At 40.9% G+C, this 15,684-nt stretch overlaps 2 protein-coding genes across 4 annotated transcripts in view; one reads left to right on the top strand and one right to left on the bottom strand.

Moving 5' to 3' along the window:
* Positions 1–6,783, top strand: part of LOC105465851 (polyhomeotic homolog 3) — a 105,191-nt gene extending 98,408 nt beyond the window's left edge. For both annotated transcript variants that reach the window (XR_011619886.1, XR_011619885.1), the window contains one exon: positions 6,646–6,783. The gene's annotated coding sequence lies outside the window, so the exon portion shown is untranslated. The remainder of the gene's footprint in view (positions 1–6,645) is intronic.
* Positions 58–15,684, bottom strand: part of LOC105465893 (uncharacterized) — a 46,672-nt gene continuing 31,045 nt past the window's right edge. Inside the window, exons 3-6 of one of the 2 annotated variants that reach the window (XM_071091232.1) lie at positions 6,362–6,442; positions 4,368–4,491; positions 1,479–1,621; positions 58–67 (exon numbers count right to left, since the gene is read on the bottom strand). In XM_071091232.1, the coding sequence (XP_070947333.1) occupies positions 4,401–4,491; positions 6,362–6,442 (172 nt within the window). In that variant the 3' untranslated portion in view covers positions 58–67; positions 1,479–1,621; positions 4,368–4,400. The remainder of the gene's footprint in view (positions 68–1,478; positions 1,622–4,367; positions 4,492–6,361; positions 6,443–15,684) is intronic. The other variant, XM_011714546.2, reaches the window with a different exon arrangement.

Genomic DNA, 15,684 nt, shown 5'->3' with positions numbered 1-15,684 from the left:
TACTTAAATTTCAAGAAGACCTGCTGAAATACACATGATAAAACACTGCTTCTTTTATTTTCCGTCCCTGAAAAAAAAAAGTGAAAAGAAAACCTTAATGTTACCTATTTTGAAACTTTACAAAGCAAGCACCACTATTCTTAAAAGCCTAATTCAGTCATTTCCCCAAATAATTAAATATATGAATAAGAATTATATGTCATATAATACAGAACATAAAAATTAATGTGTATACTTTGGTCATTTTTTTGAGACCCAGATGGTCCAGAACTCAGAGATTTTTAAACCAAAATGTTAAATATAAATTACTAACTTCTATATATAAGTACAGGTTTTAATAACTTAGAGAAATGGTTTTATCTACCAGGGCCAAAACTCATGCCTAAAATAGAAGCTTGATAGCAATATGCAAAACAACTACATAGAGCTTTTAATCCCACCTCACTCTGACTCCAGACTGCATGACCCCAGTCCCTTTTGTCAGTGAAGTTTAGAAGCTATGCTTTTGGGGCCCCTTAACACAGTTTTCAAAGTTTTTAGTTGCAGGATCCTTCAGATTGAATCTTTTCCTGAATCTCTGAAAACAGATGGTTTCAGCTAAAAATAATGGAAACGGCCGGGCGCGGTGGCTCAAGCCTGTAATCCCAGCACTTTGGGAGGCCGAGGCGGGCGGATCACAAGGTCAGGAGATCGAGACCACAGTGAAACCCCGTCTCTACTAAAAATACAAAAAAAAAATTAGCCGGGCGCGGTGGCGGGCGCCTGTAGTCCCAGCTACTCAGGAGGCTGAGGCAGGAGAATGGCTGGAACCCGGGAGGCGGAGCTTGCAGTGAGCCGAGATCGCGCCACTGCACTCCAGCCTGGGCAACAGCGTGAGACTCCGTCTCAAAAAAAAAAAAAAAAAAAAAAAAAATGGAAACATAGGTAAAGGAAAGAAAGAGAAGTGTTTATCTTCTGGATATGATCTTTCAGTTAATGGCATGTGGAGAGACAAGATAATAGAGGGAAGGAATAGGGACTGAGTATAGATACATGAGAACATCAGGAAGCGGTAGGTAAAGGCAAAGGAACAGGAGTTGAGGCTTCAGTAATACATGCATTTGGAAGCAGGAAAAAGAGATGATGAAAGAAGTCAGAAGAAGAAATCAGGAAAGGATTGGAAGGAAAGGAAGGAGATTCAAGAAACACATCCTTAAAAAAAAAAACAGAGTTGACCCAAACTTACTTCTACAATACTATTCAATCACAGTATTTATAAATAGGAAAAAAAAAAAAAATGACAAGAACAACAAAGCCAACCACAAATGTCAACAACTGGAGATGGGTTCAAAACCACACAGGTTGGCTGGGTGTAGTGGCTCTTGCCTGAAATTTCAGCATTTTGGGAGGCCAAGACAGGAAGATGGCTTGAGCCCAGGTGTTGGAGACCAACCTGAGCAATATACAGAGCTCCCTCTACCAAAATATATATATATTACCTGGGCATGGTGATGCACACCTGTGGTTCCAGCCACTGGAGAAGCTGAGGTGAGAGGATCGCTTGAGCCTGGGAGGTCAAGGCTGCAGTGAGCCGCGATTGTGCCACTGCACTCCAAGCCTGGGTGACAGAGCAAGACCCTGTCTCAAAGAAAAAAAACAAGAAAGAAACAAAACACAGGTTGAATATCCCTTATCAGAAATGCTTAGGACCAAAAGTGTTTTGAATTTTGAATGCATCCCTAATCCAGAAACCCACACTTTCATTTGAGCATCAGGTCAGTGCTCAGAAAGTTTTGGATTTTAGAGCATTTCAGATTTCAGATTTTGGATTAGGGAGGCTCACCCAGGGATATGGTCATCTTTATGATATGCAGCCATTAAAAATGTTTCTCAGGATAGGAGGAAGACTTGGTTTTCATAGTTTTCACTCTACCTTCATTTGTTAAATTTTAAGCCTTGTGAATTTGGTACACGTTAAAAAAACGTCATGATAAATTTCCACAGTATGTTTAGTTAAGTGAAATGCAGGTTACAAAATTATGCAGCAACATGTCATGTAAGAAATTATACATGCATAGAAAAAGGCTAAAAAGGTACATATCAAGTTATCAATACAGTAGTGTTATACTTTGTTTCCCAAACTTTAAGGAAAAAAATGGAGTACTGAGTCTGAAAACTGAAAAAGTTAAATTTGCCTAAAAATAGGTCACTGATGATTAAATAATTTTGTCTGAAGGTAAAGAAATCAGTGTGACAATAGTGAAAACATGGAATCAATCCAAATGCCCATTAGTGACAGATTGGATAAAGAAAATGTAGTACATATATACCATGGAATACTATGCAGCATAAGAAAGGAGATCATGTCTTTCACAGGAACATGGATGGTGCTGGAGGCCATCATCCTTAGCAAACTAACGCAGGAACAGAAAACCAAATACCACATGTTTTCACTTACAAGTGGGAGCTAAATGATGAGAACTGATCGACACAAAGAAGGGAACGACAGACACTGGGGTCTACTTCAGGGTGGAGAATGGGAGGAGGGAGAGGAGCAGAAAAAAATAACTATTAGGTACTAGACTTAGTACCTGGGTGACAAAATAATCTGTGCAAAAAACCACCATGATACGAGTTTACCTATAAAACAAACCTGCACCTGTACCCCTGAACCTAAAATAAAAATAAAAAATTCACTGTGAGAGAGTTTTGATGACAGTTTTGTCGACAGATTGAACCATTACTCTCATGGCCATAAATCGGTCATAAGATAACTTATTAAGGTATACAAATAATGAATCTACTTACAGAAACGTGTGTATGTGTAAAGGCAATTATAATACAAAATCTATTTTCATAACTATAAAAGACCCAATCAAACAAGTACTTCCCACACTCAAGTTTTTTTTCCCCTGTATTTAAACATAGTACAGTTTAATTTGATCCTATCCAAAAAAGTTGCATTCCAGATTTGATATACAAGGGCAGAGAAACGTAGCTGCCGACTTGACAAATGCCATTGGTCTTGCAAGTGGTGTTGCTTGGATAAAAAAGCCAAGATGAGTAAGACTGTAGGAAGTCCCCCTTGTGCCAAAAATGGAAACAAAAAAGGCTTAGTTTTAAACAACCAATGTTGGTTTAAAATGAGGGTGAGGAAATCGTGTGGATTCATATTTATAAAGACCCATTTTTCAGAAATGTAACTTTAGGATAAAAGAATAGAATCATCTGTCTCACATAATTTTAACTTTTATAACTCCTAAAGTAAGGAAAGCCAAGTCAGGCTGGGGGTCGTGGCTCATGCCTGTAATCCTAGCACTTTGGGGAGGCCAAAGTGGGTAGATCACTTGAGCTCAGAGGTTCAAGACCAGCCTAGGCAACATGGTGAAACCTAGTCTCTACAAAAAATACAAAAATTAGTTGGGTATGATGGTGGGACCTATAGTTCCAGCTACTTGGGAGGCAGAGGCGGGAGGATCACCCAAACCCAGGAGGTCGAGGCTGTGGTGAGCTAAGATCATGCCACTACATTCCAGCCTGGGTGCCAGATTGAGACTGTTGCAAAAAGAAAAGAAAAGCTAGGTAGGCAACATCCAAGGGATGTTTTCCAAGTTCCTGTTTCATCACTGACTCTGACCTGTGGAGGCACCTGGAAGATGACAAAAGCAGGGAGGAGGAGAACCTGGAGGAGGACCCTTGTGTCTCCTAGGGGATAAGGAAGGTCCACCGAGGAGGAAGAGAATCAGTTACAGCCACCAAGGCAGGAACCAAGAACCTCTTCAGAAGATGACTGGAATAAAGACGACAAGTTCGACATGGAATATGTAAGAGAATCATAAAGCTAGAAGAAAAATAAGAGCAGGGAAGACCGGCAACTTGAGGCAATAAAAAGCGAAAGGAAGAAACTGGAAAACAAGATTTTAGCCAATTTACAATAGTTCCTGAATACCACGATCATGGAAACCAATCAGAGCTTTCTTAGATGAGACCAATTTTATATACTGTACCCCAATTACCCCATAAACCACTATAAGTGTTCAAAATTCCAATATTTTGTTTTTAAAACAACTCCCTGGAAAAGTCAGAAATCCTTTGATAAGCTACCTGAATTTTCCCTGGAAAAATGTTCACAGTAAATATAGGGACTCAGAGATTTACAAGATCTGGTCCTTTTCCTGCATGATTCTTTAAACTACTTGTGAATCAACTCACATGCAACCTGAAAAGTTAATGCGAAAGTCCTTTTCAAGGTATCTTGCTTTACGATCTGGCTCAGTTTGGAGGTATTAGCAGGGCCTCAGGGAAACAAACCATGATTTCCTTTCACTGACCCAATCTCTGTTTTTCCCTTTGTAACCCAATTAATTCTTAACAACTTGCATACTTACTCTCCAGTGGGTCTTCTTTGACTGATGATCTTCCTATTTAATTTTGCTTTTACTGCCTTCAGTTATGTTATTTTTGGTTCCTTGCATTTCATTTTGATATACCAAAATGCTATGTGAGTAAGCTCTGTGTGAAAGATAGAAAAGAAAATAAAACATTAAGAGCTATCTTAATAGCAAGAGTCCAGTTAAAGTGGTTCCAGATCACTGCTTAGAGAAATTGTAGCTTTTCGTGGGACTGAAGCCAGTAACTAACTGCTTACATTCTTAGTTTCTTTCTTGCAAAAGGAAGAAAGGGGATACTTGTATTGAAAGCACATCAAAAATGAAGAGATTGATGCATATACCACATTTACTTAAAAGGAATCTTACTTTATAGTTTTCAGCCACAGGATAAAGCAGCTGTCCTCAAAGTGTTTGGTTGCAGGACCCTTTGACCCTTGTTGCATGTTAACATCAATAACATTTTTTAAATGTTATTTAAATAATATGGTAAAAAATTACTATATTTTACCAAACAATAATTTAGTGAGCACAGTGGCATTGTTTCACATTTCACAACTTGCTTTAATGTCTGGTTTAATAGCAGACAGCTGAATTCTCATCTATGCCGGGTCTGTCACGCAGACCCTGGCCGAACAACAGATGAAAGGAGTACTCAGACACAGATATGCAGTGTAACAGCAGCTAGGGGGCTGCCCAGCATTAGTGGCCAAAGAAGAGAGCAGCCTCGAACAGCTGGAGCTGCTTGCTTTTATTCAGTACAGACATAATGCCGAAAACCTGGAGCAAACATAATCTGTGGGTAATTCACATGATTATTCCCCCTTCCAGGGAGCAGTCATGCGTGTGGATGAGCAAAGGTCGGTTTCTGGACCACACAAGTGAAAAAGCCTATTTAAGATAAATCCCCCTACACGTCCTTGTACCTACTCCTTGCCCTCTGCCTCAAGGTCAGAAAACAGCTGCCTTCAGCTTATTCTCCCCCAAAGCTATACAGAGCCTTCCAACCTTCCAGAAGGCCTGCTCCTTTCCCTACAGTTTCTCCCACCACTCTGACCTATCTACATCTCTCCCTTTTGTTTTTTGCATCAGGTTTTGTTGAAGAGTACAGATGTGTGCAGCAACAGGTTTGACAAGCACAGCAGTTACAGCTGTGTTCTGTCTGGCTTTGCATAAAGGGGTTTGCAGCACATAATTCATCAAATTCTGCCCTCTAGAGGAGGTATTGACTGGCCTCTCAAGTTGTTTTAGCTAGCACTGACCAGTCCCATGGGGTCATACAGAAGTTGTCTGCTATGGCCTCAGTTAATCCTTTCATAAATGGGCTAGTGGCTCCATTTTCTCTAATGGTTTTTCTTATCTCTTTATAAGTGTTGAAAGTAATGGGTTCATGTACCCGATTGCCTTGTTGATCTTGTATTACCAGGCAGACCAAGAGCTCCCTTTCTAATGCTGCTTAAGACAGGGTCCCATAACTGCAGTGTATCCCTTGTCCTTTTTCCAATTTATTGGGAAAATCTGTCTCCTCCATGGCACCTTTACCCGGTAACGGTGGGACTGAGTGAGGAGAAGGCGGCAGTAGGGTAGATGACGGTTCTTCCTCCCTTCCTTTTTTAGGCTCTTCTGTGTAGAGTGGGGTCAAAGCAGCCCTAACTAAGGCCCATAATGTTAAAAGATGTTACTGGGACCCCGTTGCCCTTATGCATGATTGTCATTTAAGATTTCTTCCCACTTGCTCCCAGAGCTCTAAGTCTAACGTGCCTTCTGGGAACTATGGGTTATGGAAAACAAGTTTGCATTAGGTCCCTTAATTGAGCCTCTGAAACCGAGGCTCCACTAGCTTTAAGCAGTTGTTTCAATACTTTTATATGCTGTTTCTGTTGAGCAAATAAGTGTTGTCCCATGATGAAACCCTAGCTTGAAAATTCCCTGGAACTTGGAAATCCCAAGAGGGCTCCAATTCCAATTACTTGCTTACTGCACAGTCTCTTCACCTTTGTTTTCGAGGGTTCCATCGCAATCCATTGCAGCATTCTTCACACAGGGCACCAGCTGTTGGGTCTGTCCCGCAGACCCTGGCCAAGCAGCAGATGAAAGGAGTACTCAGACACAGATATGCAGTGTAACAGCAGCTAGTGGGCTGGCTGGCACTAATGGCCAAAAAGAAAGCAGCCTCAAACAGCTGGAGCTGCTTGCTTTTATTCAGTATAGACATAATGCTGAAAGCCTGGAGCAAATACAATCTGTGGGTAATTAACATTATTGTTCCTTCTTTCAGGGGGACCCGGGACAGGGAGGTTGCAGTGAGCTGAGATTGCATCACTACACTCTAGCCTGAGCAACAGAGTGAGACAGAGTTGTCTCAAAAAAATAATACTAATTTAAGAAAATAAAAAATTAAAAAGCAACATTCAAATAACAGCAACTGTATTGATTACTGATATCCATAGGATTGTGACTTGACTATCCATGTGGATAATGAAATTTTGTCCCTCCAAAAGGTAAATATAAACTTTGAAGAGTTTGTATTTGAAATGTGGTCTTTGCTTGACATGTATCCAAATTCAGTGGAAAAAAATAAAATGTCACTCAACTCTGTTAATGTTTTGCATTTATTCATTTGCACAGTACAGTTATATTCAGTAAGAAAATATAGAAATGTTTTTATTTTACTTATTTTTAAAAATAGGTGATATAATTTACATGATACAAAAATTGGGTGACAGACGTGTATTACAGTGAAAGTTACCTGTCCCACCCAATCCTCCAATACCCCCACTCTGCCCAGCGTTGTCTAGCCAGTTCCCCTCCCTAGATACAACCACTATACCAATTATTTGTATATATTTCCAGAGATATTCTAAAGCAAAGTTTTAAAAAGAAATATGAAATTTCCTTATTAAGACAACTAGTGAGAGATCCTTGATTTGTCTTTTCCTGTCTTATTTATACACTGATAAAATCTGATAAAAGAGGCACAAAGGTAGAACACAACCAAGAATTATCAGTGATCTGCCAGAAGCAGGAGTAATTCCCACCAACCCAAACATAAGGTTGGTGATAAGGAACGCCAGTGAGGCCAGGCAGAAGACAGCAAGCAGGGGTTATCTCAGGGTAGGGGACAGGTGATTTTTATTATTCTCCTTCAGTGTAGAATTAGTGCTCACCCACAGGCCTGCTTCGTCTCTGCTTCTGCCCATGGAGGATTTTTGTTCTTTGATCCCTACAGTTAATGGGCTACCAGGCCAAAACATTTCATTGCAGATGAGTTGCCCTTCAGTGTTGTCTTCCCTGTCGTGGGCTGGGGAGCGGGGGAGGCAATGCATTCCAGATGGCACATTACAAGATGGTGGAGCCTCTGTCAACCTGGGTCCTTGAGTGATGGTGTGAAGCAAAGCCCCTGGCGATTCACAATGGGTGTATAGTATGAGCAAGAAATAAACCTTTATTGCATTAAGTCAATGGGATTTGGCCTATCCTGACTAATGCCATTCCTTATTATTCTCTATATCCTTTGAAATTTTTTTAACAGGATGTATTATTTATTAAAAAAAGGTACAGTAGAAAAAATACCTTTGAAAAGACACAATACAAATGTAAGAATATCGGTAAAACTCAAAATTCAATTTTAATTTGTAATATATTTGTAAAAGTCATTATACTTTTGAGTTTTTTTCTTCTGATATTCTTTTTGTTTTGTTTTGTTTAGTTTGAGTTGGAGTTTCGCTCTTGTTGGCCAGGCCAGAGTGCAATGGCACAGTCCCACCTCACTGTAACCTCTGCCTCTTAGGCTCAAGTGATTCTCCTGCTTCAGCCTGCCAAGTAGCAGGGATTTCAGGCACACACCACCATGCCTGGCTGATTTTTGTTATTCTTAGTAGAGATGGGGTTTCCATCACGTTGGCCAGGCTCGTTTCGAACTCCTGACTTAAAGTGATCTGCCCACCTTGGCCTCCCAAAGTGCTGGGATTACAGGTGTGAGCCACTGTGCCCGGCCCTCTTCTGATATTCTTATATTTGTCTGTTTTCAAAAAGAAGGGCTCAATTCAATAACCTAAACTTAAATTTTTAAGTTTACTTAAAAAAGTGAACTAAACCCAAAGTAGGTTAAAGGGAAGATATAAAAAAAGAGCAGAAATCAATGAAATGAAAACAGAAAAAAAATAAGGCTGGGCATGGTGGCTCATGCCTGTAATCCCAGCACTTTGAGAGGCCGAGGCAGGAGGATCACTTGATCCCAGGAGTTTGAGACCAGCCTGGGCAACATGGCAAAACCTCGTCTCTATCAAAAAATATAAAACTTAGCTGGGTGTGGTGGTGGCCACCTGTGGTCCTAGCTACTTGTGAGGCTGAGGTGGGAGGATTGCTTGAGTCCAGAAGGTGGAGGTTGTGGTGAGCCAAGACTTTGCCACTGCACTCCAGCCTGGGGGACAGGGGAAGACCCTGTCTCAAATAAATAAATAAATAAATAAGCAAATCAATCAAAACAACGACAACCACCCCAAAACAACAGAAAGAAAATCAATGATACAAAACTGGTTCTTTAGGGGAAAAAAGAACCAATAAAATTAATAAATCTCTAGCCAAATTAAGAAAGAAATTGCGAAAATTAGGAAAGTGAATACCTAGAAACATTAAAAGAATAAGGAACTATTTTGAACATCTTTATTCCAATAAATCTGTATGATGAAACAAACAAATTTCTGGAAAGATACTACTGAACCTCCATCCAAAAGATCCCTAAATATATCTATTAAAGAAACTGGCCAGGTGCGGTGGCTCACGCCTGTAATCCCAGCATTTTGGGAGGCTGAGGCCAGCAGATCACCTGAGGTCAGGAGTTCGAGAACAGCCTGGCCAACATGGTGAAATCCCTGTCTCTACTAAAAATAAAAAAATTAGCCGGGCATGGTGGCTCGGCCTGTAAACCCTGCTGCTCCGGAGACTGAGGCAGGAGAATTGCTTGCACCCAGGAGGCGGAGCTTGCAGTGAGCCGATATTGTGCCACTGCACTCCAGCCTAAGTGACAGAGTGAGATTCCATCTCCAAAAAAAAAAAAAAAAAAATCTCTATTACAGAAACTGATTATGTATTTAAAACCTACCCACAAAGAAAATATAGGCTCAGAGGCTCAGATGTCTTCATTGACGGAGTCTATCAAGCATTTAGGGAAAAAATACCAAACTTAAAGAGTACCTCCCAGCTCAATTCACAAGGAGTAGAAATACCTTGATACCAAAGACATTTCAAGAAAACCAATATAGATCAGCATCCCTCATGAACATGGAAGCTGAAATTGTTAACAAATTATCAGCAACTTGAATCCATCAATACATCATGGTCAATGGAAACTTATTTTAACATTAGAAAGTCAATCAATGTAACTCACCACATTAACAGAATAAAGGAGAAAGACTATAAGATCACCTGAAGAGATGCAGATACAGCATTTAACAAAATCTAATATGATAAAAACAAACAACAGAAGGACACGTCCCCAACCAGATAAGAGGTCTCTGTGAAAAACCAAGATCAATCTCATGGTGCTGAAAGCGGATATCCATATGGGGGAAAATGAACTTTCACTCTTGCCTTACACCATACACAACAATAAACTAAAAAAGGATTCATATGACTAAATGTACAAGTAAAACTAAAATTTCTAGAAGAAATTGTTTGCAATCCTGGATAGATAATATATTAACTTCCTAGAGCTGCCATAACAAATTATAATAGGCAAAAAATAATTTTTTTTTTTTTCTAAGAGACAGAATCTTTCTCTGTTGCCCAGGCTGGAGTACCATGGTGCAATCAAAGCTCACTGTAAACCTGAACTCCTAGGCTCAAGTAATGCTCCTGCCTCCACCTCCCAACTAGCTGGGACCACAGATTCGTGCCACCATGCTGGGCTAAGTTTTAAAAATTTTTTATTTGCAGAGATGGGGTCTCATTTTGTTGTCCAGGTTGGTCTCAAACTCCTGGCTTCAAGCATTCCTCCTGCCTTGGCCTCCTAAATTGCTGGGATTACAAGCATGAGCTACCGTGCCCAGATGACTGGTGGTAAATTTAAAGTGAATGGCTCATGATATTATTTGGACGTCTGTCCCCTTCAAATCTCATGTTAAAATATGATCTCCAAGGCTGAACGTGGGGCCTAGTGGGAGGTGTTTGGCTCATGGGGGTGGATCCCTCATGAATGGCTTGGTGCCCTCCCCACAGTAATGAGTAAGTCCTCACTCTTATTTGTTCACGAGAGAGCTGACTGGTTATAAAGAGTCTGGGACTTCCCCTCTCTTCCTGTTGCTCCCTGTCTCACCATATGACACGCCTGCTCCCCCTTTGCTTTCCACCATGACTGGAAGCTTCCTGAGGCCTCAACAGAAACAAATGCTCGTGCCCTGCTTCCTGTACAGTCTACAGAACCAAGAGCCAAATAAACCTCTTTTCTTTATAAATTACCCAGTCTCAGGTATTCCTTTATAATGACACAAAACAGACTAACACAACTTAAAACAACAGAAATTTAATCTCTCACATTCAGGAGGCCAGAAGTCTGAAATTCAATTGTCAGTAGAGGCTAGGCACGCTGGTTCATGCCTGGAATCCCAGCACATTGGAAGGCCGAGACAGGTGGATCACTTGAGGTCAGGAGTTCGAAACCAGCCTGGCCAACTTGGTGAAACCCCATATCTACTAAAAATACAAAAATCAGCTGGGCATGGTGGCAGACACCTGTAGTCCCAGCTACTTGGGAGGCTGAGGAAGGAGAATTGCTTGAACCCGGGAGGCAGAGGTTGCAATGAGCCATGATCACGCCACTGCACTCCAGCCTGAGTGACAGAGTGAGACCCCCACCTCAACAACAACAACAACAACAACAACAACAACAAAAAAGGCTTGTATACAAATATATGTAGGAGCTTTATTCACCAATGGCCCCAGAGTGGAAATATCCCAAATATTCATCCACAGGAAAATGGATAAACAAATTGTAGTATATCTAGACAACGGAATACTTCTCAGCAATAAAAATTAATATATGCTCCACACAGGGAAAAGCCTCAAAAACATGTTATGTTAGGCCATTCTTCTCTTGCTATAAGGAAATACCTGAGGCTGGGTAATTAATTTATAAAGAGGTATTTTTGTTTGTGAGACAGAGTCTTGCTCTGTTGCCCAGGCTGGAGGGCAGTGGCGTGATCTCAGCTCACTGCAACCTCTGCCTTCTGGGTTTGTGCGATTCTCCTACCTCAGCCTCCCGAGTAACTGGGACCACAGGCACGCACCACCATACCCAGCTAATTGTTTTTGTATTTTTAGTAGAGACAGGGTTTTGCCATGTTGGCCAGGCTGGTCTTGAACTCCTGACCTCAAGTCATCCACCCACCTCAGCCTCCCAAAGTGCTGGGATTACAGGCGTGAGTCACTGTGCCTGACCTATAAAGAGGTTGAATTGGCTCACAGTTCTGCAGGCTACACAGGAAGCATGGTGCTGGCATCTGCTTGGCTTCTGGTGAGGCCTCAGGAAGTTACAACCATGGCGGAAGGCAAAAGGGGAACAGGCATCTCACATGGCGAGAGTAGGAGCCAGAGAGAAGGTGGAGGCCCCACATGCTTTTAAATGACCAGCTCTTGCGTGAACTCAGAGGGAGAGTTCGCTTACCACCAAGGGGACGGCACCAAGCCGTTCATGAGGGATCTGCCCCCATGAGCCAGAAAAGTCCTAACAGGCCCCATCTCCAACATGGGAGAGCACATTTTAACATGAGACTTGGAGGGGACACGTATCTAAACCATATCGCTGCCGAACAAAAAAAGCCTAGCAAAAAAGGGTATAGAGTGTGTGGTTCCCATTATATGGGATTCAAAACAGAAAAATGAATCCCTATGGCCAGAGAGACCATCGGTAGAAATCTGAAGCCAGGCTGGGGCAAAGGTGAACCAGGCAACGTTCTGTAGAGATAAAATGTTCTATATTCGGATTGGAGTCCAAGTATCTACATTTTTCAAAATTCAAACTATACACTAAAAATGAGTGTTTTAACTTATTTTTAAAGAATATTCATCTCACAGAATTAGATATAAAAGTAAAAACCTGGAATTAATGTAACTCTCCAACAGTGGGAAATTGGCTACATAAATTGTAACTTCCAATGAACAGTGCCTTCTTTAAACAAATGCTCCTTCTCATAACTCCACTAACATAACAGTAAATTAAGTTTTACTGAATTCTAAAATGAGTAAGAAAACCTCATTGTGATACTGAGGAACACTAGAGAACCTGGTGTCTAGTTTTCAAACTGGTAAGCACTGGCCACGAAGACTGTCTCCTGCCATTCCTGTACTAACTGGACCACCTGGTGACAGAAGAGTAAGTGAGGGGATGTTTACATTTTTTGGAAGTACTCTAGCTAATATGAGTGAATAAGGAATGATAAAATTTGGAAACTGCCCAGTTTGCCACCTCTGATGTACTAAATGGAGGCAGCCAAACATCATCAACAATACTAATACCCAAAGTTGGAAACGGAAGAATACCCTGCTATCTACAAAGTGGGCTTGCCAAAAAATTAGAACCCGATCAAACCTGTAGATTCAACTACTGATTTCAAGAAAGATGACAAAAGAACTTGTTTAATGACCCCACAGGATGCAGTAAAGAAAATCCACATGATGGTATGCTCTATAGGATTACAATTTGTTACTTCAATAAATTGTTTCAACAACAATCCAAAAAATTAAGAGACTTAGGATATATCAACTAAGTGCAAATGTAGAATTTATCTGAATTCATGGCAACAAAGAATTACATATATAAGACAATGGGAAATTATGGTGTGATGGGCTGAGTTCTATCCCCCCAAATTCATATGTTGAAGCCCTTAATTCCCAGTACCTCTGAATGTGACTATATTTGGAGATAGAACCTTTGAAGAGGTAATTTGGACGCACACACAAGATACTAGGGATGCTGGTGCACAGAGAAAAGGCTGTGGGAGGGCGCGGGGAGAAGACAGGCATCTACAGGCTGCAAAAGGCCCCAGGAGAAACCACCCCTGGGAACCTCGATCTCACACTTTCAGCCCCCAGAGCTGTCGTTTCAGCCACCCAGTCTGTGGTGGTTTGTTATGGCAGCCCTAACAAATTAATATGTGTGTTTATATTTAAATGTCACTATTGTTTTAAATAAATACTAAAATATTTACAGATGAAATAGGTTGTCTGGGATTTGCTTCAACATAATGCAGTGGGTGTGCTGGGGGCCGAGTGGATGAAAGTGTAGATGAGGCAGGATTGACCACTGGTTAATGGTTATTCTAACTATTTGTACGTATGTTTGAAAATTTTCGTAACTTTAAAAAAAATGTATAAATCTCCAAGGACAAAATTTCAGAGGCTAGAAAATGAACAGACAGATGGTAAATGACTGAGCCCCACCTACACAAAGGGTGCTCCAAGCATCACCTAGGAGACTACTATTCACATAGACCCTCAGGCTCCAGCTCAGATCTATGGAACCAATCTGCAGTTTTAATAAAATCCTCCGGTAAATCACATATACTGGACATACACTGAAGCCAGCAGTGGAGAAAGCAGAGTGGCAATCCAATTTATACCTCAGGACCCTCAAAAATCTCAAGAGTGGCTGACCCAGATGTCTTCAGAAAGGGATGCAAAGATGGGGATAAAAACAGATGGATTCATTGCAAATGAAATAATAAGGAGTTAGATCCCCAGATCTCTTCCCTGACTCAGTGCAACAAATGACTCCCTCTCCAACTACAGAATAAGAATGAGGTTTTCCCCTCTGGGGAAGGTAAAACAATCTTTGGACAGTGGGCACAGCTGAGGATTAGAGGGGCATCATACTGAAAACAGGAGACTGCATAAAAATATACATAGCGCAAGTTGAGACCTCTCCAGCCTTCTTTTTCCAGTTGGACTTCAGGAATACTATTATTACAAGATACAAAGACCCAAACAGCTCTCTCTAGGCATCGGCCCAGGAAGAAATATCTAAAGATACTACATTGAATCTTCCCTGAAGAAACATCCTAGATATTGCCCTACTTATAAGTATGACTGGACATCCAAAGATCCTCAGATATTCAAAGAAAATCTCTAGTATTAAAAGTTGAACAAATCCACAAGCAGAAAAAAGACAACTTGGAGGAAACAGACACAATGCTAGATAGAAGAAAGTTATTTAAAAACTCACTGTTTTCAGGGAGAAAATATTGCATCCATACAAGAAGAGGAGGCTATTTACTATTCTGTCACCAAGTGGTCCAGTTAGTACAGGAACGGCAGGAGACAGGCTTCTTGGCCAGTACTTACCAGTTTAAAAACTAGAGACTAGGTTCTCTAGTGTTCCTCAGTATCACAATGAGGTTTTATTATTCATTTTAGAATTTGGTAAAACTTAATTTACTGTTATGTTAGTGGAGTTAAGAGAAGGAGCATTTCTTTAAAGAAGGCACTGTTCATTGGAAGTTATAATTTATGTAGCCAGAAATCAACAGAAAACAAAAAAGGGCTCTTGGAAAATAAAATATGATGGCAGAAGTAGTAAGGTGAACAGAGAGTTGGAAAATAAAGTTTAGGAAATTTCCTAGAAAAAGTGAAACAAAAAGAGAAGCAGTTAAGAAACACGGAGGACCAATCCAACAGGTGCAAATTGTGAATAACAGGAATCACAGAAAGAGAGCAAACTGGAGGGGAAGAACTCAAAGAAGAAAAGGCAATAATGGGCCAAGCATGGTGGCTCACGCCTGTAATCCCAGCACTTTGGGAGGCCAAAGTGGGTGGACCACTTGAGGTCAGAAGTTCGAGACCAGTCTGGCCAACATGAAAAAATCCAATCTCTACTAAAAATACAAAAAAGAAAAATAATTAACTGGGCGTGGTGGTGCATGCCTGTAATACCAGCTACTCAGGAGGCTGAGGTTGCAGTGAGCCGAGATGGCACCACTGCACTCCAGACAGGTGACGGAGCAAGTCTCTGTTTCAAAAAATAAATAAATAAAAATAAAGGGTGTTTCAACTTATAAACGAAAAATAAAATTTAGACTTAGAATTCCACCATCTTGCAACAACTTCTCCCCAACCCACCACCCATGTAGACATTTTAGCACCTGTAGCTACCATCATTTTAACAGGAGAAACAACCTGACATTTTGTGCCTCCTATATGGCAAACCTGAGTTTCATTAAATCTCTGAATCCAGCTGCCAGTTTGCAAGAAATAGAGGATTGAGGGATATACTGAGCTGAATGATGAGCATGCAATGAGCAAGACTCACCCTGTGGAAAACCCT

The sequence above is a fragment of the Macaca nemestrina genome, chromosome 2, assembly GCF_043159975.1.
Source record: "Macaca nemestrina isolate mMacNem1 chromosome 2, mMacNem.hap1, whole genome shotgun sequence".
Taxonomy (NCBI): Eukaryota; Metazoa; Chordata; class Mammalia; order Primates; family Cercopithecidae; genus Macaca; species Macaca nemestrina.
This window is presented reverse-complemented; position numbering and strand designations above follow the sequence as displayed.